Source organism: Thunnus albacares, chromosome 9 (assembly GCF_914725855.1).
Source record: "Thunnus albacares chromosome 9, fThuAlb1.1, whole genome shotgun sequence".
Classification (NCBI taxonomy): domain Eukaryota; kingdom Metazoa; phylum Chordata; class Actinopteri; order Scombriformes; family Scombridae; genus Thunnus; species Thunnus albacares.
The window spans coordinates 11202028-11227153 of NC_058114.1; the positions used below are offsets into that span (position 1 = coordinate 11202028).

The 25126-nt window shown below is 41.9% G+C and overlaps 1 protein-coding gene across 2 annotated transcripts in view; it reads left to right on the plus strand.

Moving 5' to 3' along the window:
- hmcn1 (hemicentin 1) overlaps window positions 1-25126 on the plus strand; it is an 87606-nt gene that overhangs the window by 57680 nt on the left and 4800 nt on the right. For both annotated transcript variants that reach the window (XM_044360712.1, XM_044360713.1), the window contains exons 41-101: window positions 418-593; window positions 833-929; window positions 1455-1577; window positions 1744-1899; window positions 2132-2413; window positions 2524-2691; window positions 3347-3460; window positions 3705-3791; window positions 3929-4120; window positions 4236-4409; window positions 4744-4857; window positions 4979-5124; window positions 5253-5403; window positions 5686-5880; window positions 5965-6078; window positions 6203-6390; window positions 6807-6903; window positions 7003-7164; window positions 7322-7435; window positions 7546-7748; window positions 8066-8147; window positions 8254-8385; window positions 10225-10374; window positions 10551-10710; window positions 10883-11007; window positions 11139-11322; window positions 11846-11943; window positions 12136-12414; window positions 12508-12704; window positions 12883-12964; window positions 13171-13307; window positions 13399-13540; window positions 13763-13907; window positions 14140-14267; window positions 14371-14527; window positions 14790-14911; window positions 15162-15326; window positions 15639-15746; window positions 16473-16610; window positions 16722-16856; window positions 17210-17479; window positions 17713-17903; window positions 18112-18325; window positions 18615-18749; window positions 18890-19080; window positions 19235-19316; window positions 19431-19700; window positions 19821-19991; window positions 20101-20271; window positions 21502-21672; window positions 21858-22028; window positions 22125-22295; window positions 22607-22777; window positions 22884-23030; window positions 23142-23279; window positions 23436-23557; window positions 23687-23924; window positions 24152-24214; window positions 24415-24534; window positions 24648-24782; window positions 24871-24984. In XM_044360712.1, the coding sequence (XP_044216647.1) occupies window positions 418-593; window positions 833-929; window positions 1455-1577; window positions 1744-1899; window positions 2132-2413; window positions 2524-2691; window positions 3347-3460; window positions 3705-3791; window positions 3929-4120; window positions 4236-4409; window positions 4744-4857; window positions 4979-5124; window positions 5253-5403; window positions 5686-5880; window positions 5965-6078; window positions 6203-6390; window positions 6807-6903; window positions 7003-7164; window positions 7322-7435; window positions 7546-7748; window positions 8066-8147; window positions 8254-8385; window positions 10225-10374; window positions 10551-10710; window positions 10883-11007; window positions 11139-11322; window positions 11846-11943; window positions 12136-12414; window positions 12508-12704; window positions 12883-12964; window positions 13171-13307; window positions 13399-13540; window positions 13763-13907; window positions 14140-14267; window positions 14371-14527; window positions 14790-14911; window positions 15162-15326; window positions 15639-15746; window positions 16473-16610; window positions 16722-16856; window positions 17210-17479; window positions 17713-17903; window positions 18112-18325; window positions 18615-18749; window positions 18890-19080; window positions 19235-19316; window positions 19431-19700; window positions 19821-19991; window positions 20101-20271; window positions 21502-21672; window positions 21858-22028; window positions 22125-22295; window positions 22607-22777; window positions 22884-23030; window positions 23142-23279; window positions 23436-23557; window positions 23687-23924; window positions 24152-24214; window positions 24415-24534; window positions 24648-24782; window positions 24871-24984 (9375 nt within the window). The remainder of the gene's footprint in view (window positions 1-417; window positions 594-832; window positions 930-1454; window positions 1578-1743; window positions 1900-2131; window positions 2414-2523; window positions 2692-3346; window positions 3461-3704; window positions 3792-3928; window positions 4121-4235; window positions 4410-4743; window positions 4858-4978; window positions 5125-5252; window positions 5404-5685; window positions 5881-5964; window positions 6079-6202; window positions 6391-6806; window positions 6904-7002; window positions 7165-7321; window positions 7436-7545; window positions 7749-8065; window positions 8148-8253; window positions 8386-10224; window positions 10375-10550; window positions 10711-10882; window positions 11008-11138; window positions 11323-11845; window positions 11944-12135; window positions 12415-12507; window positions 12705-12882; window positions 12965-13170; window positions 13308-13398; window positions 13541-13762; window positions 13908-14139; window positions 14268-14370; window positions 14528-14789; window positions 14912-15161; window positions 15327-15638; window positions 15747-16472; window positions 16611-16721; window positions 16857-17209; window positions 17480-17712; window positions 17904-18111; window positions 18326-18614; window positions 18750-18889; window positions 19081-19234; window positions 19317-19430; window positions 19701-19820; window positions 19992-20100; window positions 20272-21501; window positions 21673-21857; window positions 22029-22124; window positions 22296-22606; window positions 22778-22883; window positions 23031-23141; window positions 23280-23435; window positions 23558-23686; window positions 23925-24151; window positions 24215-24414; window positions 24535-24647; window positions 24783-24870; window positions 24985-25126) is intronic.

The window sequence follows — 25126 nt, forward strand, 5'->3', positions numbered from 1 at the left end:
AGGTTTCATGAACGTCTTGGAAATGAAGCTCCTCTGATTGTTAATACCACAAACAAACGTTGAGCTGGTTATATGGTGCTGTCATAGCCCGAGATAGATTTAGTACTTAAAGAGCAACAGATGCCCAACTTAACAGAGCCTGTGCATCTCAGGAAGCAATTATTCTGCTCACTTATGAGGTAATACAAAGAGTTTACAGCATTTAAAATGGCTTTTCAGGCTAACTTTCACAGTCAATTAATCCAAAAGAGCAAATAAATACAATATAGAGTAATAGAATGTATGTGTGGATGTTTAATGGTTTTATGTATCATTTAGTGTAGCGTTCGTACACATAACTCCCTCTCAGAAGAGATGTTTGATAATTTAATCTGTGCGAGAAACATTGTTAGTAGCTTGTTTTCATGTTTGCCACAGTGCCACCCAACATCAAGGGTGAGGAGGTGAATGCCACAGTGATGCTCGGTCGTCCGGTGGAGCTGCACTGCCAGAGCGACGCAATCCCTCCACCTACCCTGACCTGGCGCAAAGATGGTCGCCCGCTGTTCAGGAAGCCTGGCCTGACTGTCTCAGCAAATGGGAGTCTGCTCAAGGTACAGAGTTAAATATCATACAGTGATTTGGTATAACTTTATAGGAGGTGAATACACAACTGGTTAATACACAACTTAAGGTGCTCAATTTGCTGAAGATATCCCTTTCAATCATAACCTCCTCACTTTCACTATTTCACACTTTTTCTTCAATATATACCCTAGTTTATGGCTTTAGAGATGATGTATCAGTGTCTTAATATCATATCTCATGATTTGTCTATGAATCTGATTGCCAGGTTGAGAGTGCCCAGGTGCAGGATTCAGGCAGGTATACCTGTGAGGCCACCAATGTTGCTGGCAAGACAGAGAAGAACTATAACCTGAATGTCTGGGGTGAGTTTATCTTTAGTTTTGTCTGTATTTATTTGTGAACCACTCTGTAAAAAATGAAAAAAAGTTCATTACATTAAAGGTAAAACATTTAAAACTTCACTGTTTTTTTAATTAGTTGTATGCTGACTACTGAGGAAGCTGAACCAACTCTTTTTGAAAGACTACATAGGCCTGTTACCATAGTTACCAGTGTTTGAATTGACCTGAAATCAATTTTTATAATGATCCGCAGTCACGACGGAGTGGTTTAATCACCCCCCACACTTTTTCATGCATAATTTTGCATTTTCATTTTAGTTCCAAATCGTCTGTTCCTTGTTCATGTTATTAGGTTGAAGTGTTTTTATTATGCATCTTATATGTCTGTGGACCTATTAACATGTTCTTTTATCCCACATTTCCACAAAGGGTGATGTGACAGCATGTCTTTGATGTGGCAGCTTCTTTGAGACCTCAGTGAAATTGCACCAGCTTAGCTTGAATAAGATGTGAGCGCCTCCTTTTGGTGTCCTGTCATTATTACAGTTTATCCCAGTATCCGCGGCTCAGAGGAGGTGTCAACTCTGACAGTGACTGAAGGAAGTCTCATCACTCTGGTGTGTGAATCCAGTGGCATACCGCCTCCCAGTCTTACCTGGAAGAAGGACGGTAAGTTTGTATGCAAATGTGTGTGTGTAAGACAAAGAGACAACATGAGCAAAGGAAATAAGACATATCACACATGGTATCTTAAAAACCATGACGTACTGAATACTTTGTGAGTGATATATTTGAAAATCATACCCATTTGTGTTTCATGTGTGCTTTATTCCAGGTGTGGAGCTCAAATCGGACCAACGGCTCAGGGTTTTGTCAGGAGGTCGCCAGCTGCAGATCTCCAGTGCAGAGAGAACAGATACAGCCTCCTACACCTGCACAGCCTCCAGCGCAGCTGGCACAACATCCAAGGAGTACAGCCTTCAAGTTTATGGTACTTATAAACCACCAGTTCTGGGACATCTATTGATCAAAGTCATTTTAGTTATTACTTTGCATTTTATTACTGAAAAGGAAAACAATCAGAGTGCTGGTTCCAATGTCAAAGAAATCTGATCAGTCATGATGCTAAAATCCCTTAAAACTTGCTTTAAACAGATAATTAACAGGTCATCTCCTGTGATGTATTTCTCACCCATATTACTCACCTGCTTTTCTCACTTCAGTCCGCCCTTCCATCAGACGCAGCGAGGGCGACACAGATGACGTTATTGTGACAAAAGGAGGTGATGTGACGCTGCAGTGTGCTGCAGAGGGTGTACCCCGACCAGCAGTCACCTGGCTGAAAGACGGACGGCCTATCACAGGCCAGCATGGAGCCAAAGTTCTGAATGAGGGGAGGCTGTTGCAGATTAAAGATGCTAAGGTGTCAGACACGGGACGCTACACCTGTATTGCTGTTAATGTAGCAGGGCAAGCTGACAGCAAGCATGACATCAGTGTACATGGTATGAATCAACAGTTTTATAAGTTTTTGTTTATATTTTTCTCTCCTTTCTCTAAAAATGCCACTGTCTTTGATTTTCTTTCTTTCCTTTATGTCCTCTCCTTTGTCCAGTCCCACCTAGTATCCTTGGTCAGGTACAATTTCCAGAAAATGTGAGTGTTGTAGTGAAGAACCCAGTTGCTCTGAGCTGTGAGGCTTCTGGCATCCCTCTTCCTGCCATCACCTGGCTGAAGGATGGTCAGCCAATCAAAGGGACCAGCTCAGTGCGAGTCCTCTCAGGTAAGCTCCCATTGGACTTTCTGGACTTTCCCTGATCATGGTGATGGGAAGATGTTTTTTGATAAACCCAAGTTACAAAAAATGTAGTCTGTGTTATATGTCATGTAAGATGTTTTCTAAGTAATATAAAATTCTTTCTCAGTTTGTGGGCCAACTCATTATGGAACAGACCTGTGGAAACCAAGCCATCTACAGAGAATTTGAATGAAAGAGGAGTCTCTTGAACTGTTTTGTTTTCCAGTTGGGTTTCAAAGCCCAAACCTTTGCAATACATCACCAGTACTAAGCTGTAATAGGATCATTCTAAGTGGGGCCAAACTAAACAGTTGAATAGGCAGAAATCTGTAAAAGAAGACAAACCTCTTGAAGCAAAAGAGAAGCAATTGCTTTGAATCATGTTTTTAAACATTTAACAAGATGTAATGGGTGCTTCCAAATTAAACTGTGGCCCCTGAACTTTGGACTGACAGCTCAAATTCTTTCCGTTAATTGATCACTGATTGCAAAGAGAGGTTATTTACTTTCAGTAGGCTGCGATTTTTTAATGATGGTTACACGTCTTTGAGATGTTTTTCTGTGGAAAAGGCCTTTGAAAACATTCCATGATGACAATTGAGAAATGATGATAATTGAGTTTAATTAATTTAATTTCCAGGGGGACGCAGCCTGCGTCTAATGCATGCTGCAGTAGAGGATTCTGGGAGGTACACTTGTATTGTGTCTAACAGCGCTGGAGAAAAAAGGAAGAACTTTGACCTTGACATCCTCGGTAAAGCAATATTAAATGACTAGTATCTTAATATTTTGTAAAATGTTTGTATACAGATTAAAACCACTGTATTATTGAGATATCTATTTTAAGAGTGAAAACTAGTTTACACTCACAATATAGGCCCTTCAATTTCATTTAACATCAATATGGAGAGATGAACATGGATCCTACTGTGAAAGTTTTTTTTATGAATGGTGAGACAGTGAGAACCATTTAATTGATTTTCAGTTTAATTTGACAGTTCCACCAAGCATTGTGGGCGAGGGAACTGTGGTCGATACTAAAGTCAAGGAGAAACACAACATCACTCTCACCTGTGAGGCCTCAGGTAATTGACATAGTATACACTCCTTGATATTGAAATCACATGCTCTACCAGTGACTAGTCTCTCCTGAATCTAGATGACATTAAAGATAATCTCTCTGCTGCTAGTGCCACTCTGTTAACCCTTAATGATTTCCCAGGTAACCCCGTGCCAGAGATTAAATGGCTGAAGGATGGTCAGCAACTAGTGCCTGACAGGCGGCACCAAGTGTTGTCTCATGGCCGTTTCCTCCAAATCTCTGGCGCCCAAGTTGCAGACACCGGCAGGTACAGCTGCCTGGCGTCTAACAGTGCAGGGGACCGCAGCCGGCATTTCAACCTCAATGTCCTGGGTAGAAACACAGCTATTACTCTTTTTAATACACTGAGGATCATTTAATAACTGAACCAGAATGTTTCAGTGGATTACAGTCATTGCTTTGATTTGATTCCTCCTTTTCTTGCCAGTTTCCCCCACCATTGCTGGGTCGGGTCCTGACGGTTCAGCAGAGGAGGTGACAGTAACCCTGAGCAGCCCCACCTCCCTGGTGTGTGAAGTCCAGTCTTACCCTCCTGCTTTGATCACTTGGCTCAAAGACGGCACTCCGTTTGAGTCCAGCCGCAACGTCCGAGTCCTTCCAGGTTTGAGATCACGTCTATTTAAAGTCTAACTTAACACCAGGGTGAAAAGCAAGGTTTTACTGCCATCTGCGGTTGAAAGTTAGTTTCACCTCTAACCACAGTCAGCATCACTGATGGATGTGGTCAGAAGTGTGCTTTGTTGCACCTGCAACCACATCCAACAATGATGTCATGGGGTCCTGGAGTACACCTGTACATCACTGCAACAAGTTGAGAAGTTAAACCATGGGAGGTCAGCAAAAACAAGATTTTTCAGGGGTGTGAAGTTGCTCTTGAACCATAGAAAACAAGAGTATGTTACATCGTTTGGCATTCATCACCCATGCTTTCACAGGTGGGCGAACGCTGCAGATCCTCAATGCTAAAGAAGAGGATGCTGGGAGATATACCTGTGTGGCCACTAATGAGGCTGGAGAGACACTGAAGCACTATGAGGTCAAAGTTTATGGTGAGATCATTTGGTTTGTTTCCTGTTTGGTACATCATGCATGCATCTATGAAGCATGCTGGATGTTCCTGCTGCATCATTAAAATCACTCATAACACTTATATGTGTTTCTTGATTTCAGTTCCCCCACAGATCAATAAGAATGATATCCCAGGGGAAGGACTGGCCCCCAAAGAAGTCAAGATCAAGGTCAACAGCACGCTGACCTTGGAGTGTGCAGCTCAGGCCTTTCCTACCCCAGCACTGCAGTGGTACAAGGACGGACAGGTAGAAAGTCTTCATATGTCACCAGTGGAGCCTTTCTACTGTTTTTACACCTGTCTGCTAGTAGTAGAACATTTTCTATTGGAATTAAACACTTTTTTCTCTCCTCTGATTCCTCTTCTCCTCCACAGATCCTACGGGCAGATGACCATGTGTCCATCAAAGCCAACGGTCGCATTGTACAGATTAAATATGCTCAGGTGTCAGACACCGGCCGCTACACCTGCGTGGCCACTAATATAGCTGGAGAGGATGAGAAGGACTTTGATGTAAATATACAAGGTGAACTGGGTTGACTGATGATAATGTACCTGAGACAATTTGTGCTTTTCATGGGCTCAGAAATAATTCCTGTGCTGGTAGTTTTGCTTTTTTAATTGTGATACCAAAACTGCTTGTTCTGTAGATATAGCTTGTGCTTCCAAGAATACCATTGATTTAAACGTCGATTAACATCCTTTGAGATAAATGCAGATACATACACTTGCTTATGTGTCACACTACTGATATAAATGTTCATGGGCTTCAGATTTTTTTTTTTCTTTTTCTTATCACCCTGTTCAGTTCCACCTAATTTCAACAGACCTGGAGTTGGTGATACCACGTCTCCCCCAGGTTTCGGAGGGGATGTTCGTGATGTGATACTCAATAATCCCATCTCTCTATACTGTGAGACCAATGCTGTCCCCCCTCCAACACTCACCTGGTACAAAGATGGACAGCCACTGGCCTCCAACGACAAAGTTCTGATCCTTCCAGGTGAGACAGACAAAGGAAACAGACAGAAAGAGGCAGCAAGGTAGAGAATGAGTTCATACTAACCTTTTAGTGTTTTATTCTCAGGGGGGCGAGTATTACAGATTCCCAGGGCTCAGGCTGAGGACTCAGGCAGATACACATGTGTGGCTGTCAACGAAGCCGGAGAGGACTCCATTCAGTATGATGTCAGAGTATTATGTGAGTACTTTGCATTTGGGGTACATATAAACGTCATTTTAACAGAGCTGAGAAAATTGTCTTTTTTCATTTTTGCTTTGTCATATTTACCTGTTTATTTATCTGTATTTCTGTCTTGCACCAGTGCCCCCGACCATACGGGGATCAGACAGCGATTTGCCTGATGAGGTAACAGTTCTGGTCAATAAAACTACCCGACTGGAATGTCACGTGGATGGAAACCCCACCCCCAAGATCACCTGGTTCAAGGACAACCAGCCAATCAGCTCTGATGGTCCACATAGAATCCTGTCCAATGGGAGAACACTTCAGGTAACAACCAAGAATAACAGACAGTAGCCTATTTGTGCAGTCCAATTCCGTCTTAAATTTACTACATACATAGCACTGACATAATTTAAGATTCATTCATTTCTTTCATTCATTCATTCATTTCTTTCATTCATTCATTCATTCATTTGTAGGACACTAATCATAAAAGTATAAATCCCTGTACACTGCAATAAATACTACCTTCAGTGTTAGACTTTTTCTTGAAACTAAGTCCACCACAATTTGCAATATAAATATTCTATTTATTAAATATTTTTCTTTGTCTCACTCATCTGTGAACATTACATCTGATTGTAAGGTTACCAAACTGATGCTTTATCTCTTACCTGCATATTTTGTATATGTTCAGTAGATCTGTATTCTTACTTACTATATACTGTATGTTTCATCAACAGGTGTTGACTGCTCAAGTGTCTGATACAGGACGCTATGTGTGTGTGGCTGACAATGTGGCTGGAAGTGCAGAAAAATCCTTTAATCTTAATGTTCATGGTGAGTCACACGTGGACAATGATTTGTAAAATATTCTTCTTTTTTCTGTAAAAAAAAATACTTTGCTATATTGAATGTGGACTTTCTTTCTCCTTTCAGTGCCTCCTGTGGTTATAGGCCCGAGTCCTGAGAATGTGACAGTGGTGGTGAACAACTTTGTGTCTCTCTCTTGTGAAGCTACTGGCTTCCCGCCTCCCACCTTGAGCTGGCTAAATGACAAGGGCCCCATTCAGGCCAACAACAATGCACTCATCTTGCCAGGTACTGCAGGCTTGGAAAGATCTACACCCACAGGGTCACATTTAGAAGAGTAATCATTTATCAAAGTGAAAATGTGAAGCCATATTAAAGAAGAATGAATAGGATATCGTGTAAAAATGCCTAATTAATGCGTCTGTGTCTGCATTTGTGCCTCTAGGCGGTCGTACTTTACAGATCCTGAAAGCAAAAGTATCTGATGGTGGGAAGTATAACTGTGTGGCCATGAACGCAGCAGGAGAAGCTTATAAACACATCTACCTCACAGTTTTCGGTCAGTCCACATCCACGCTATATGTACTTAATACTGAGCAGCTGACTTTGGCCTGTAGTTTTACATCCTAAAGTGTCAGTAAAAATTTTCCTCTCTTCTCGGCCTCCCAGTTCCTCCCAGTATCCGGGACAATAGTGGGGACTCTCCTGTGGTTGTCAATGTACTAGTTGGAAGATCAGTAACTCTGGAGTGTGAGTCCAATGCTGTACCTCCTCCGACCATCACTTGGTACAAGAACGGCAGGGTGGTTACAGAATCAGACAACCTGCGCATCCTGGCAGACGGACAGATGCTGGAGATCAAAGGCTCAGAGGTGACTGATAGTTTGTCAAGTCAAGCAGTGTGGCCAGCACTGTGATGTCTTTTTGTCTCTGATTTTCTGTTGATTGAAGAATGAGTTTTTGTAGTCCAGTTTACCTTTCTTCAGCCATAGTGGCTGTTATTTCTCAAACTAATTGCCCAGTTCTGCTTGTTTTTTGCTAACAAACCACTGTTCTTTCTGCCTAAAAGTAAAATTTGTCCTCAAAGTCTTGTGTTTTTTCCAAAAATTACTTTCTAGCTGGGCATAACATAAAGCTTTCAGTACAAAGCCATATGATAATGAGTAAAACTGTGTCTTTTGTTCCTCAGGTGTCTGATACTGGGCAATATGTGTGCACGGCCACCAATGTTGCTGGTCAGGTGGACAAGAACTTCCACTTGAATATTTATGGTATTAAACTCTAGACAATCATTTATATAAACGTGCACTACATTTTGAAACAAAGATAAGCATTTTATTTTAATGACAAAATCTTTCTCTCTCCCTCCCCTTTCAGTACCTCCCAGCATCGATGGCCCAGCAGAGGAGAGAGTTGTGGAAACCATCAGTAACCCAGTCACCTTTGCCTGTGATGCTACTGGAATTCCTCCTCCTAGCCTCACTTGGCTGAAGAATGGACGACCCATAGGTGAGCCTGTATGGCTATGGCTCTATGATATAAGTGCTGTATACTGTCATTAAGTTTATTAGTAATCATACAAATCAATTTATATAGCGCCAAATCACAACAAAAGTCATCTCAGGGCACTTTTCACATAGAGCAGGTCTAGACCATACTCTTTAATTTACAGAGACCCAAGAATTCCCCCATGAGCAAACACTTGGCGACAGCAGTAAGGAAAAACTCCCCTTTAACGTGTAGAAACCTCAAGTAGAACCCGGCTCTTGGTGGATGGCCATCTGCTTTGGGGGGGGGGGGGGGGGGGGGGGGGGGACAGAATAACAAGAATCATAACAATAACAGCAGCAACAGCAGTAGCAATAGCCAGGGAAGGATGCCAACAGGACTGTGAAGGACCACAAAGGATTGGCCTGCAACCCAGGGTTTCCTGCAAGATGAATAAGCACAAAAAAACTCGGGGGAAGAAGCCAAGTTACTGACATGCATTGATGTTACATGAATGCATACAGATGGAGAGGAGGAGCAGGAGAGAGGAGCCCAGTGCATCATGGGAAGTCCCCCAGCAGTCTAGGCCTTTAGCAGCATAACTAAGGGCTGATCCAATGTGAGCCTGGTCGGCCCTAACTATAAGCTTTATCAAAAAGGAAAGTTTTAAGCCTACTCTTAAACATAGAGAGGGTGTCTGCACCCTGTACCACAAGAAAGGAGCCTGATAGCTGAAGGCTCTGCCTCCCATTCTACTTTAAAAGACTGTAGGAACCACCAGTAAGCCTGCATTCTGGGAGCGCAGTGTTCTAGTGGGATAATACGGCATTATGAGCTCTTCAAGATATGATGGTGCCTGACCATTAAGGGCTTTGTAAGTTAGGAGAAGGATTTTAAATTCTATTTTAGATTTTACAGGAAGCCAATGTAGCATCTGCATCTTTTTGGGACATGATGCGCCTGATTTTTACGATATTACGTAAGTGAAAAAAGGCAGTCTTTGAAATTTGATTTATGTGGGAGTTTAAGGACATATCCTGATCAAAGATAACTCCCAGATTCCTTATGGTGGTGCTGGAGGCCAGGGTAATGCCATCCAGAGTAGCTATATCATTAGATAATGTGTTTCTAAGGTGTTTAGGGCCAAGCACAATAACTTCAGTTTTATCTGAGTTTAGTAGTAGAGAATTGCAGGTCATCCAAGTCTTTATGTCCTTAAGGCATGCTTGGAATTTGTTTAACTGATTGGTTTCATCTGGCTTCATTGATAAATATAATTGGGTATCATCTGCATAACAGTGAAAATCTATGGAGTGTTTCCTAATAATATTACCTAAAGGAAGCATATACAAGGTGAATTGTATTGGTCCAAGTACAGAACCTTGTGGAACTCCGTGTCTAACTTTTGCCTTCATGGAGGATTCATCATTAACATGTACAAACTGAAATCAGTCTGATAAATAGGACTTAAACCGGCTTAATGCAGTTCCTTTAATGCCAATTAAATGTTCCAGTTTCTGCAAAAGGATTTGATGGTCAGTTGTTTTGAATGCGGCACTAAGATCTAACAGGACAAGTATAGAGACAAATCCTTTGTCCGATGCAGTAAGGAGGTCATTTGTGACTTTCACCAGTGCTGTCTCTGTGCTATGATGCGCTCTAAATCCTGACTGAAAATCCTCAAATAAACTATTGTTATGTAGAAAGTCACATAACTGATTAGAGACTGCTTTCAGGAAAAACTGTTTCCTCATCATATTGTCGTGGAGGTAATAGTGGTTGAGTGCTGGATCTTTGATTGAGTGCTTTGTCATAGTCCTTTAATTTGTTATCAAATGTATGAATTTCATATTTTTTCAGAGAACTCAGAGTCTCTGGAGATGCACATCTTTTCAGGAGGCAGCAAGCTTCAGATTGCACGGTCACAGCTTTCTGACAGTGGCACTTACACATGTTTGGCCTCCAATGTGGAGGGCAAAGCACGCAAGAGCTACCACCTCACCATACAAGGTACATGTAAATCTTTAGGTTTTAACTCTCTATAGAAAATCCTAACTTGTAAAATTATTACAGTAAGATTAACATGTCCATCTTATATGTTACTATACAAATCCTTGCATTTACCAGTTTGTAGATTCTTGTTGTATGCACTGGATTGCAGCTAACAACAGCTACTCTCTGTTAAGTCCCTCCCAGTATCTCTGGATCAGAGCTGCCCAGTGAGATAGGAGTCCTGCTAAATGAAAGCATACAGCTGCTCTGCCGTGTCCAGGGAACCCCGACTCCAACCATCCAGTGGCTGAAGGATGGGGAAGTCATCACCAGTACGGGGAGCACAGGGTACAGGTACAGTGATACCTGCCAAAAAACAGTAACAAAATGGGATTTTATAGCGTGCCAAAGGAGACTCATCTGTAGAAAGAAATTCACATCAACTAACAGGTTTTTTGTAATGTTTGTGATGGTTAGGTGATGTTATGATGATAACAGCGACTATGTGGTGCTGCTTTTGGTTCAGGATCAGTCCAGATGGCAGCATACTCTCTGTGACTAGAGCTCAGACCACAGACAGCGGCAAATACACCTGTGTAGCCACCAACAGTGCAGGAGAGGAGGACAGGATATTCAATCTAAATGTTTATGGTGGGTTTAATTCATTTTTTAAAAGACTTACTACATGTATTATACAATACAAACAGTTTTCCCCAATCTTATCTCTCGATGTTTGAGCTTGTTTTCACATCACTGACCTTGTTCTCCATTTGTTCCTCTAGTGCCTCCTGTGATCGAGGGCAAAAGTGAGACAGTGGAGGAGTTGACCACAGTCCTGGACAATTCTGTCAACATTGAGTGTGTTGCTACAGGCTCTCCTCCGCCCCAGCTTAACTGGCTGAGAAATGGCCTTCCTCTGCCAGTGTCTTCTCACATACGGCTCCTCTCTGCTGGACAGGTGCTCCGGTAGGTCAGTGGATGATAAGATGATGACAAGACAATGCTGCATTAAGAATGTCTTCTTTTGTCTCTTGTGTGGGGAAAATGGTGGTCTGAGAAATGTGTATGTGTACTGTATGTATATGAGATGATTGCAACATATTGCAAATTGTAAGGGTAAGATATTGGTCACTCTTTGGCCATCAAGAAAACCTTAGTGTAGTTGCATCTTTTTACTCATGAATGATTTCTCTATTTAAAGGCCTACTGTATCCTGGCTTTTTTCCTACTATTGGATCAATGTGATTTGACCTGCCTAAAAAAATCACCATAATGATCACCATGAAATCATTTCTAACATAAAGAATGTCACATTTAGAGATGAATAAAAACATTAATCTAAAATGTTCATCTACATTAATAATTAGTCTAATAAATGGTATCTGCCCTAAGAAACTGTTGGAAAAACAAAATATGGAATATTATTTTACAGCTTTTACAGCTCAAAGATATCAGGATACTTAAATATTGTACCTTTTATATCTGCCAGGATTACACGCACCCAGGTGTCTGATGGTGGCACTTACACCTGTGTGGCATCAAACAGGGCAGGAGTGGACAACAGACATTATAACCTGCAGGTGCACGGTGAGTCTGAAAAACCTGCATTGCTGTAAGAGCTGAAGAATCAAATCAACAAAAAACAGCCCAAAGATTCTCCTCAACAATAAATAATTAACTGTAATTTTTGGTGTTATCTAGCGTTCCTGTTCTTTGAGATGTCGCCAGTCAAACTGAAAAACAAAAGCTAACAAGTTGTTATTACATTACTTTTCTCAGTCCCTCCTGGTCTGGATGGAGCAGGGAGCACAGACGATGTGACTGTAGTCAGAGGAAACTTGGCTTCTCTGCTGTGTATTGCTGATGGGACCCCGACCCCCACTGTGTCCTGGCTCAGAGAGGGGGTGACTCTAGTTCCTGACCCCCACCTCAGATTCCTCAACCTGAACACCACTGTACAGATCACTCAGGCTCAGGTCAATCATACAGGACGCTACACCTGCGTGGCTAACAACACTGCTGGTCAAGCTAGCCGTCACTTCAACCTGAAAGTTCTGGGTGAGTGAAAGAGCAGATCATGGCTTTTAACCTCAGTGTTTGATTCATGGATGTCAAAAGAAGTATTTCTTAGTTTCTTAATTTCTTTGTCAGACCCTCCAAGCATCAAAGGTTCTGGTGCACCAGAAGAAGTATCTGTGGTGGTGAATAATGTACTGGAGCTTCAGTGTGAAGCTTCAGGTATCCCTACACCCTCCCTGACCTGGTTGAAGGATGGACGTCCACTCCCCCAAACAGACAGCCTGCGCCTCCTCCGGGGAGGAGAGGTGCTCCGTGTGGCCTCGGCACAGGTCAGAGTGTCTATTGTGAAATCCCATTACTCACACCTTTAATTTTAATTTAATCATTTTTCTATAAAACATGAAAACTATACATTACATTACATACTATATATGATAACATAAAAACAGTGCAGCGATTTTTGCATCTTTTTCCATTGTTCTCACACTTTTTTCCACATGTACTCAGTTGGAGGACACAGGCAGATACAGCTGCTTAGCTAACAGTCCAGCAGGAGATGATGACAAGGAGTTCCTGGTTCGAGTGCATGGTGGGTAACATATACACAGTGTGCACTGTACATAATGTTTTGAAAACAATCTATGGCTTGCAGGTAATTTATGTATATTACAAATACATATTTAACTGAATTAATTTTTACTAATTATCATGCTTTATTAGAAAATTGATTTAAAAAATAGGTCTTTAAATGAGACTGAGCTATAAAACTCACATCATTGCCATTTGCTGTACCAGTTCCCCCTAACATTGCGGGAGAGAGCACACCTCAGGATGTGTCGGTGCTGCGGAACAGACAAGTGACTCTGGAGTGCAAATCTGATGCCGTTCCACCTCCAACTCTGACCTGGCTCAAAGATGGTCAACCACTGCAGGTGAAAAATCAAACAAACATCTATCTACAGTATATATCTATATATCTTGCCCTGAAATATTTTCATGAATGACTTTTTTATCTTTGTGTAGGCCTCCGCCCGTGTACGTGTTCTGTCCGGTGGCCGCTACTTACAGATCAACTTGGCTGACCTCAGCGACAAAGCTCAGTATACTTGTGTGGCCAGCAATGTCGCTGGAAAGACAACCCGACAGTTTAACCTGGCTGTCAATGGTACAGTTATATCTTGTATTTACAAGTATATACGTATAGAGAATCTACAATGAAGTTTCTTGAATCTTGAAATATTCCTCCTTTTATATAAAGTAGCTGATGAGAAGATAATTTGTTTCTGTGCAGTTTCCTTCTTAAATAGTTATAGAACTAAAATCATCACAAAGATACAAAAGAGTAAATAAAACATGTGTCTATCAATTTGTCCGTGTGTCCCCTAAGTGGCCCCAACTATCAAGGATGGCTCCGAGACAGTGTCAGTGCACATCAACAAGCCAGCAGTGCTTGAGTGTATTGTAAATGGAGTACCTCCACCTCGTGTAACCTGGAGGAAACATGGTGCCATATTGGCAGGAAACAACCCCAGGTAAACCCGAACGTCACACAGTATTGTTGTTGTTTATTATTATTATGATTTTACAACTATTACATGCATGTAGAGTTTTGTAGATAAAATCATGCTTTAATGATCTCCAGGACCCCAAATCTGCATTCTTCAAATATATTGTATGTAATGACTTTGAGTATTTTAGCACCACACTATTACTGGCATTTCCCAGACGCTGTATCTAACTCAGTTTGTATGAACATATGTGCAGGTACAGGTTTGCAGAGGATGGATCTTTACACATCAACAGCGCTCAGGTGACCGACACAGGCCGCTACCTCTGTATGGCAACAAATCAAGCTGGGACACAACGCAAGAAAGTGGATCTGCAAGTATATGGTGAGTGATAAACATGTGAATACAAAAATCTTGGATACTTTCAAACTGTCTCCATCACCCACAAACACAGTCACCCAGTAATTCTCCGGTTCCCATCTTTCAGTACCTCCCTCCATTGCTGACGGTCGCAACAATGTGACAGTTACAGTCAATGTTCAGACCACCCTGTCCTGTGAAGCCACCGGCATACCCAAGCCCACTGTCAGCTGGACGAAAAACGGTCGAGCCATCAATACTGACCAGAACCAGAATATGTACAGGTTGATCCAGGTTTTCTCCCTCTCTGTTTCCTTATTCAAGATCTTAAAAGTCCTCAGGGCAAGATTTCAATGAAAAGACAATACCTGAACATTATAGACATTTTATAATAATTTAACATACTTAACATACTGTATACTGTATATTGTATGAGCATTTATTTAGTAAGATAACATTTTTATTTTACACCCTGTCCTACTTTTGCATTGTCATGTGTTGATACTCCAAATACTAACTTCCTCTTTTTTTAAAAAAAAATTGCAGATTACTGTCATCAGGCTCCCTGGTAGTTATAGCACCTACAGTGGAGGACACAGCTGTTTACGAGTGTGTTGCCTCTAATGAGGCAGGGGTAGACTCCAGATCCATTAACCTCATTGTCCAAGGTGAGTGGCATTATTAACAAAATGATACAATATGTCCATAAATGTTGCATGTTTGGTTGAACTAATCCCTCTATTGTAAACATTTTGGTGCAAACTCGAGCTTTGATGATTTAAAAACAGCTGGAATTAGTTCTAAAACCTTCTTTTTCCTCTTTTTTAAAATCTCACAAATTTATTTTAAGATCATACCTCAGTGCAAAGTTTAAATATTTAGATTCCTCCTTTTAACTGCTGTCATTTGTCCTCTTAGTTCCTCCGTCTATAGCAGATGAACCCACAGAGCTAGTTGTAACCAGACTGTCCCCAGTGGTCATTGCCTGTACTGCATCTGGCGTCCCAGAGCCCACAATCCACTGGAGCAAAGGCGGCATGAAGCTGCCCAATCAGGGACAAGGATACAGCATCCTGCCCGGAGGTTAGGATCATACCCATTGAAAAGTATATCTAAAAGTACATAAGGTTTATATGGTATAACTTTTCAAACAGCCTCAAAATACTTAAATCACTGGAAAAGTATGTATTTATTTAGTACCAGTATGTAAGGCTTGGTTTTCAGTCATATGTTCAGGCTACAACTCTGTGTCAATTAAGAGGATAATTAGTAATAAATATGTGAGATTAGTGACTCATAATACATGGTTATATAGAACGTGTTTTATAAATTAATTGTCATAACTGCTAATAGTCGTTAATTATGTTGATTTGGTTTGTGTTGCTCTGTGCTCAGGTGCAGTAGAGATCACTTCAGCTGAGCTCAGTCATGCAGGACGCTACTCATGCATGGCCAAGAACGCTGCAGGTTCCACCCATCGCCACGTACAGCTCACAGTGCAGGGTAAGAACAAAACTACTATGACTTTCTGCTGTTTTGAGGCTATACAGACTGCAGAAGCCAAAAATATTAAGTGTTCAGGACTTAACTGCTTTTCATAGAAGTCTCATGTCTATTTATATGGTTCAGCGTTTAGTGGAAGGACATTTTCGACTACAATCACTTCATGACAAATGTAACCTGCAACGTTGCCAAGTTGAGATTAGATTTTTCTAATTTTTCCACACATAAGTCTCCTACAAATGCTCAGGTGACATAACTGTTGAAGATAAATAAGGCAATGAAACTTAAACAACGCAAGATGTCACTTATGATAAAAGTGTCACATGCGAAAAAAATTACTTTTTCGTTTACTATACCCACCAATGTAGTTATTTTATTTTCCACTGGAGAAGAGCAAAACTGGAAAAATGTCACAATCTTGAATTAAAATGGACTCCTGTTTCCGAATGACAGAACTTTTATGCATGTGGTAAATGGACTTTATTATTTACCTCAACAATAAAGATGTTTATTTAGAGTTTATTTCTTTAAAAAGACAAGTGAAATAAGATTTATGAAGTCAAAATAAAACAATTCCCTGTGACTGTATGTATATATTAGTAATGCATGTTCTGTCATTAAAATGATTCTATCTATGAATTTTACATCATACATTTTCTTTTATTTGATATTTGTTTGCTCTTGAGACCTTTCTGGGCATCACTCTTTTTCCATCTGTCTCCTCAGAGCTCCCAGTGATTCAGTCCCACCCGCCCGCCCTGGATGTGATCCTCAATAATCCCATCACGCTGCCCTGCAGGGCCACAGGCTCACCCAGACCTACTATCACCTGGCAGAAGGAGGGCATCAATATACACACCACAGGTAATCATCCTGTGTGTGTGTATGTGTGTGTGTGTGTGTGTGTGTCTGTGTCTGTGTGTGCGTCAGTGATCTTGACTAATTAGTGGTGACACATCTCTTGGTTCCTGATAGGTGGACGTTTCACAGTGCTGCCTAATGGAAGTCTGCAGATCTCTAAGGCTTCTGTGTCAGACTCTGGAACATACATATGTGTGGCTCAAAACCCTGCTGGCACTGCGCTGGGCAAGACCAAACTCAGAGTACAAGGTAAGTCACACACTCAAGTAGTGGTAAAACTATTAACATCTCATATAATAATAAGTCGTTGCCTACAGGGGTTGGACAAAATACTTTTTATCAGTGACATTTATTGGCTTCCATCTTCCAACAGTAGGAACTGCAGCAACATCAAACTAAGCCTGATTCCTCTGCCAGAGATTTGCGTGTTAAATAATTGTTATGTGTGTCCTCCTAGTTCCAACCTGCATTCCCTCCAGTCATATAAATTTGAGTTAGTCAGGCATAGACACTTACTGATTCCTTCTTTTGCTAATAATGCCAATGAATACTCTAAATACACTGACTACATGTTGTATTTCTCTTGGCATTGTGTCCGGCAGTCCCTCCTGTGATCAACTCAGAGACTCAAAAGTACCTGGCACCTGTGGACTCCTCTGTGACACTGCAGTGCCAAGCTGACGGCTCCCCTTCCCCTTCTGTCACATGGCATAAAGACGGGCAGCCGCTCAGTGAATCTGTGCGCCAGCGAGTGCTCAGTTCAGGCTCCCTGCAGATCGCCTTTATCCAGCCAAGCGATACTGGACGATACACTTGCACTGCTGCCAATGTGGCAGGCACTGTCAGCCTGGAGATGAGCCTTACTGTACAGAGTGAGTTTCAGTCAAAAATAGCAACCTACTTTGCCAATAAGCCTCCATTTGTGTGCTGCATAAAGTGGCTCAAAATGTGTTTAGGGCATTAGAGGCCACAGATACTCTCTCTGAGGAGTAGTTTAGAAGTAATATTATATGGAAAAATGAAATCAAAACAACAGCCAACAACTAATTTTAGAGCAACTATAACCTTTACTGCCTAATATAATCATCCTCCTTTACCTTTGCAGTCCCTCCCTCCATTCATGGCACAGAGCAGGATGTAGCAGTGGTGGAAAACAGTCAGGCCCAGCTGGTGTGTGTGGCAGAGGGCGTCCCTCAACCAACCCTGTCCTGGGAGAAGAACGGTAATCTTCTCAGTGACAGCACAGGAGAGTACACCATCCTGCCCTCTGGGGAGCTGGTTATCGACATTGCTCAGGTGAGAAGCACACGGGACAAACAATACATTATATGTTGGTTTCTTTATGTCTGTAGATTGCTGTTCAATACTGTTTAGCTTAGTTGGCTATAGTTCCAAGTGTATTTATAGTTCTGTATGCATGTTGAATGATGTGTAAACTTTTTTGTGCATGCTTCTTTTGTCTTATTCCCCTCCCCTTTCCTCGTTTCCCCTCCGTCTTTACCAGCCGGATGATGCAGGCAGTTACACCTGTGTTGCCACTAATGCTGTCGGGCAGGACAGTCGGACAGTGACCCTGTCTGTTCATACCCACCCTGTCTTCACTGAGCTGCTTGGAGATGTGGCCCTCAACAAGGGAGAGCGCCTCCTGCTGGCCTGTGGGGTCAGTGGCATCCCCCCACCCAAGATCACATGGGCCTTCAACAACAACATCATCCCAGGTATGGAAACATCACCATAGATAAGGAAAATAATTTATATGAAAGAGTATTCATTGAGAAATGAAACATCCCACAAAATCCATATCAAAGTCAACTTTTCTGTCCTCTTAAATTATGTTTCTATGCAGCTACAGTATATGTTATATATTAGAATAAAGTAATGTACTAATAGTTTCACATGAGGAACAAAGAACATGAATCAATGATACATTTCAACTGATTTCACTTTATGTTTTTCCCTGTTTAACTGTATTTTTTCTCTTATTGTCTTCTGTCGTTGACGCTGTAGTGCACTATGATCATATGAATGGCCACAGTGAGCTGGTGATAGAGAGAGTGAGTAAAGACGATTCTGGCACCTACACCTGTGTGGCAGAGAACAATGTAGGAACCATCAAGTCACTTGGCTTCGTCTATGTGAAAGGTAAAAAAAAACACTGCCATGAAACTATTTTACTCAGCTTCATTTCACATTTGCATTTTCAAATTTGTCCCAATCAAGAAATATTTCTGTTATATCAAGGCAAAAATTTCTCATTTCCATTCCTCTCTGTCTGTATCTAGAGCCTCCTATCATTGATGGGGACCTCCACTCTAACCGTATTGAACCTCTGGGTGGCAATGCCATCTTGAATTGTGAGGTTCGGGGAGACCCCCTGCCCACCATCCAGTGGAGTAAAAGTGGAATAAACATCCAGATCAGCAACCGCATCCGTCAACTGGACAATGGCTCTCTGGCCATCTATGGCACAGTGGTAGGAAATCATATAAGACTGATTGTTGTATACTTCTATACTGTATGTGGTGTTTATACTAAGTTAAAGTCTGCAAGCTCTGCATATGATGTTAACACTTTTTCAGTGTCACTTTTTTACAATTATAAGTATGTTTTAATTGAATTTTATGTAGAGTGAAGATGCAGGCAACTACATGTGTGTGGCAACAAACGATGCTGGGGTGGTGGAAAGAAGTGTCACACTTACCTTGCAAAGTAAGTGTCTGAGTCAAAGCTAAAGTATTTAGTACCAAATCTACATTCACTATGAAAACAAATTGTTAGAATTATTAGAGCTTTAAATCACATGGATCTGGCCTCTTCTTCCAGGTGCACCTTCCATCATAATAGAGCCAGTGAATACAGTGGTGGATGCTGGCACCACAGTAGTGCTCAACTGCCAGGCAGAGGGTGAACCTACTCCTGTCATAGAGTGGTCCCGCCAGGGACGTCCTCTGCTGGGCAACGACCACTTTTCAACCTTGTCAAACAGCTCTCTCAGGGTCAGCAGTGCCCAGAAGGAGGACACAGCTGAATATGAATGTGTGGCCAGAAACCTGCTTGGATCTGTGCTGGTCAGGGTCACTCTCACTGTACGAGGTGAGCTGTACATTGTGGTGATTTTTTTTCTACTTTGTAAAGAACAAAAGAAAGCAAAGGCAAACAAATCATCCATATTGGTTAACACATCATGTATGTGTGTATTTATTTGTTTTCCAGTCCATGGGGGCTACTCAGAGTGGGCAGAGTGGGGTCCTTGCAGTGTGTCCTGTGGTGTTGGGTCCCAGAAGAGGCTGCGGCAGTGTAACAACCCTCTACCTGCCAATGGAGGGCGCCACTGTGCAGGATCAGACACAGAGACGCGCAGTTGTCGGGGAAAGCCTTGTCCAGGTGAGAGTTCGGTGAAGAATCAGCGGGAGAGGATTCTGCATGTGCTCTCGGTGCTTGTAAAGAAAACAGTTTAAACTGTACTAAGATCTGTGCCTTTGTCCATCTACAGTGGATGGTAACTGGTCAGAGTGGTCTCTTTGGGAGGAATGTTCACGTACCTGTGGTCAGGGCAATAGAACTAGGGTCCGGACCTGCAGTAACCCTCCAGCTCAGCATGGAGGCAGGCCATGTGAGGGGAAGGCAGTAGAGGTCATCATGTGCAGTGTCCGACCTTGTCCAGGTGAGCAAACAAATGTATTTTCTCTAAATGCAGCACCAGACTGTCCTTTGTATGAAATGGTGGAATGAGGACATGCAGCTTGCAGGCATGTGTGTCTAATCTCTATTGGATGTGCTACACAAACAGTGATCATTTAAAAATTCCATGTTTGTATAAAATCACACTTCTTGACTTAAATAGCAGTGAAAATGTATTTCTCTCAATTTTGTAACTGCCTATAATAGATTTCACATTAACAGGCTTTATTGGTGCTGGAACCCTCTTGGAATTGTAAGGATTATTGTGTGCTTGCAAAAATCACGTCATCTGACCTGATGGTGGTGCCAGAAGCTAGAAACAAAATTTGGTGCACACATTTGGATGCTAGCTCCAAGCGTCACTGTGCAGTCCTGGGCTATTCTGCCAAAACCTGACTTTTTTTCTCATCTCTTTCATAATTGACTGGACATTTTTTTCTGAAATTCACATAATCCATGGTCATGTCCCAGTCAACAGGTGAAATTTGGTTTTGATTGATCAAAGTGGGTGGAGTTTATAAGCAAGTTTTTAAAATGTTAGTAGTAAAGTCTGCAAAACTTCAAAAATTGTCAAATTTCACTATAAGGTCAAAGAGAATTCATTCATTTTGCAAAATATCTTTTAATATGGGAAGAAACCTTGAGTCTGGAGATTAAATGTTGTAAAAAGTTTTGAAATATGTTTAAAATCTACAACGCAGTGACAATAAATACTTTAAGCATAATATGTACTGTACAAACAAAATGTGTGACCAAACTTTGTTGTGCAAACAAAAGACAGTTTGCTCACTGGCAGAGCCAATAGTCCAGTGGTTAAGGTGCTGACAAGGTTCCTGGGTTCAATACTGGGTTTGGACCTGTGCTAGTTGTCACTCTTCCTCTATCAACCCCATAAGAGACAATATGACATATAACACAGTGTTAAAGTATTTCAGTTATTCACTTTCATTGACTTTAAAGCTGTATCTGGAACTGAGTTAATGTTTAGCATCCATTGCTGTCAGTGACAGCTATGTTGTCCTGATGGTCTAGTAGTCTAAACACAGGCCCTGTTACTATAAACTTTCTCTCCATCTGTTGTGAACTCTTGTCATTTAAAAATTATACAATACATGTATGTCAAATGATGTGCTTGGTCCCCGCCTGTTGCTGCTTGTGGCTATATTTCCAGATTTTAATTATATGTACTGACTTTCTGTTTATACTCCTGCAGTGGCAGGTAACTGGGGATCTTGGCTACCATGGAGCCCATGCAGTGAGACCTGTGGTAAAGGTATGCAGTCCAGAATCCGGCTGTGCAACAACCCCCCTCCAGCATTTGATGGGCCACAGTGTGAGGGCACAGACACCCAAACACAAGTGTGCAAGGAGAGACCTTGTCCTGGTGAGGGTTCAGTGATTTCTGAGAAATTTCATTAATATGCCTGTTTCCCAATAGAAGGAAGAGTCTTAGTTGGAGAAGCAAAGATTATATGTAACAGTAAAATCAGGTTTCAATTAACCTATTCAATTAAATATAACATACTAAATGACCACACCTTCTATTTCTCCTTTTCTTGTGCTCACCAGTGGATGGAAAGTGGTCATCATGGGTGAGCTGGGGAGCCTGCAGTGTTTCCTGTGGAGGCGGGACCAGACAGAGGACACGCCTCTGTGCGAGCCCCAACCCACAGCATGGTGGCAGGCAGTGTGAAGGCAACGACGTGCACATTGACTTCTGCAACAGCGACCCCTGCCCCAGTGAGTTAGATTTTCCAAATGAAACTAAGTTTTTCTTGTATATCTTTATCTCTTTTTCCTTTTCTTTATTTGACATTTTGACTTTCTTTCTGTCAGTCAGCGGTAACTGGGGTCCATGGAGTAGCTGGGGCAGCTGCAGCAAGACATGTAACGGAGGTCAGATGAGACGCTACAGAACGTGTGACAACCCCAGACCTGCCAATGGTGGGAGAGAGTGTGCAGGTTCAGATACACAGATACAGAGATGCAGCACAGCCAATTGTCCGGGTGAGTCATGTCAGGGTCAGGGGTCAACAAGGCCAATGGTTGACATGCTTCTTCATGGGCTTAAAATGCTATTGGAATGAAGTGACTATAAATTCCCTTGATAAACAGTCTTGATATATTGAGTTTTCAAACATTCTTGGATTTGAGGAAGACCATGTATGTGATACTTTTCAAAGTGGTAATGAATGTAGGATAAACTACTTCGTCAACATAAAATAAAAGAAAAAGAATATTCTTTTCTGCAGAGGGGGGAAATGAAATGTCAAATGAAATGAATGTGTGTTGTATGTCTTTGGGGTCTATCATTGCAGTTGATGGTAACTGGGGACCATGGCAGCCGTGGGGAGAATGCTCTGCTTCTTGTGGAGGTGGACAGAGGACACGTGTCCGACTTTGTAATAGCCCGTCTCCTAGTAACGGTGGCCGGCCATGTCCAGGAGACTCCTCCCAGCTGTCCAGGTGTAACTTTCAGGCCTGCCCAGGTAAGGAATGTGATTATACTGTATGTGTTTGTGTGTTTCTGTGTGTGTGTGGTTGTGCATACACGTACAGCACTAAAAGCACTCGTATATCTTCTTTCTTTGTCAGGTGGACCACAGAAGGCGCGAGGTAGCATCATTGGGAACATCAATGATATGGAGTTTGGCATCGCCATCCTCAATGCCACCATCACTGACAACAAGTCTGGTGGCAAAGTCATCAAGGCCTTTATTACGAATGTACCAAGGACATTAGGTCAGTTCACTAAACATTTATTTCCATAGCTTCTACTTTAACTTTTACTTTCACTTGTGTGCATAAGTTGCTCTCTTGAATTCTGTAAGACTTATAATAAATTGATTCCAGGCCCTGCAATGAGGAAGCTCATCTCCATCCTGAACCCCATCTACTGGACGACGGCACAGGAAGTAGGAGAGGCTGTAAATGGATACACGTTAACAGGAGGCATCTTTAGGCGAGAGACACAGGTGGAGTTTGCCACAGGTAAGAAGGGACAGGCATGGGTGTGTCTATATGGTTACCACAAAGTTGTTACCCAGATCCTTACCTGATGATTCTGAATGTAGATAATAGTATTATAATAGTAATACAGTATTCAGAAATCTGACAACTATCTGTGATGACATTGGATGTTTTTAGGTGAGATCTTGAGGATGACCCACATCGCCAGAGGCCTGGACTCAGATGGAGCGTTGTTATTAGACATTGTAGTGAACGGACACATCCTGCAGCTGCCCTCACATGCTGACATCAGCATCAAGGTACAGAAATAAGCACTGCAGACGATTAGACTGTAGCTTCTTAGATATGCTACATGATTTACATTTACATAAGCTAAAATATTCCAAAGTTACTTCAAGGCTGCCTCACGTGTACTGTGTTAATTTCAGGACTACACAGAGGACTACATCCAGACAGGCCCAGGCCAGCTGTACGCTTTATCCACTCGCATGTTCAGCATCGACAGGGAGAGTGTGCCCTACTCCTGGAACCATACAATCTCCTATGACCTGTCCAAGGGCAAGATGCCTTACCTGGTAGAGATGCTGCATGCCACAGCCATTAGCGCTCAATACCACCCCCTGGAGGAGGTGTTGGAGTATAGCATCCAAGCTAGTATCTCCAAGGGTAAGAATACTGGCTTCTAAAAAGGACTGAATGTAGGAATATTTTTACGATGGTTGAGAGATGGACTGAAGCAATGGACTACTGGCTTAGTATCACACTTTGTATTTTTGGTCTTTTCTGAAGCTTAGCTGTCTAATCAATCTCCTGCATCTGATCTCCTTTTCTTTGCATGCTTCTGTCATAAAAAGTCATTCAAATTAAAACATTAAATTTTTACATGATTCCAGGTGATCGCAGTAACCAGTGTCCTCATGGCTTCACTTTGGTGTCTGCTGGACCCTACTGTGCAGGTAATGTCTAGTGCTATGCCGTTCCTGGCATAATGTGTCGTTTATGGCTGGTTAATTAGAATTAAATATTTAATTGAAAAAGTGCATTTCAAGATACTCACTGTATTTAGAAGCACTCAATACTTAGCAGAGCTTACTCGCTACAGGCTTTAGTCCACTCTGATTGTGTTGATATTTTTATTAACATATTGTTTATGCAGATGAGAACGAATGTGAGGTTGGGAACCCCTGTTCTCATGCCTGTCACAACGCCATGGGCACCTACTACTGCTCTTGTCCCCGAGGCCTTACGATCTCAGCTGATGGCAGAACCTGTCAGGGTATGTAAGACTCACACACATACGTAAACACACAGCTGTTCTGTACCAGTGATATTAACATTGCTATCACAGCAATAGCTCTCTAATTCATTCAACGTTTTCCATTTTCTTAGACATTGATGAGTGTTCGCTCGGTGGGAATGTGTGCCATGACGGACAGGACTGTGAGAACACTATTGGCTCATACCGATGTGTTATGCGCTGCGGCCGCGGTTTCAGGAGAACAGCCGATGGTCTCAGTTGCACAGGTACATCAACAAGCTTTGATTTGTTAAATCATTTGCTGTGAGTGTTGCTGATATGCAACTTTTTACAACTCTCTTCTTTGTTGCTCAGATGTAAACGAGTGTCAGGAGTCCAATCCATGCAATCAGCACTGTCTCAACACTATTGGTAGTTATCGCTGTGCCTGTGAGCCGGGCTTTCAACTCAGGAACCGACGCTGTATAGGTGAGACAGCTCCAAAAAACTATGCATAATAACAGCTACTATTTTGGGCTACGACATGTTAATAATTTCATTGTTTTGATTAGTAACATCACATGCTCTCACCTAAAATAATTTGTTGGGATTTGACCTCTTCTTTTCACCC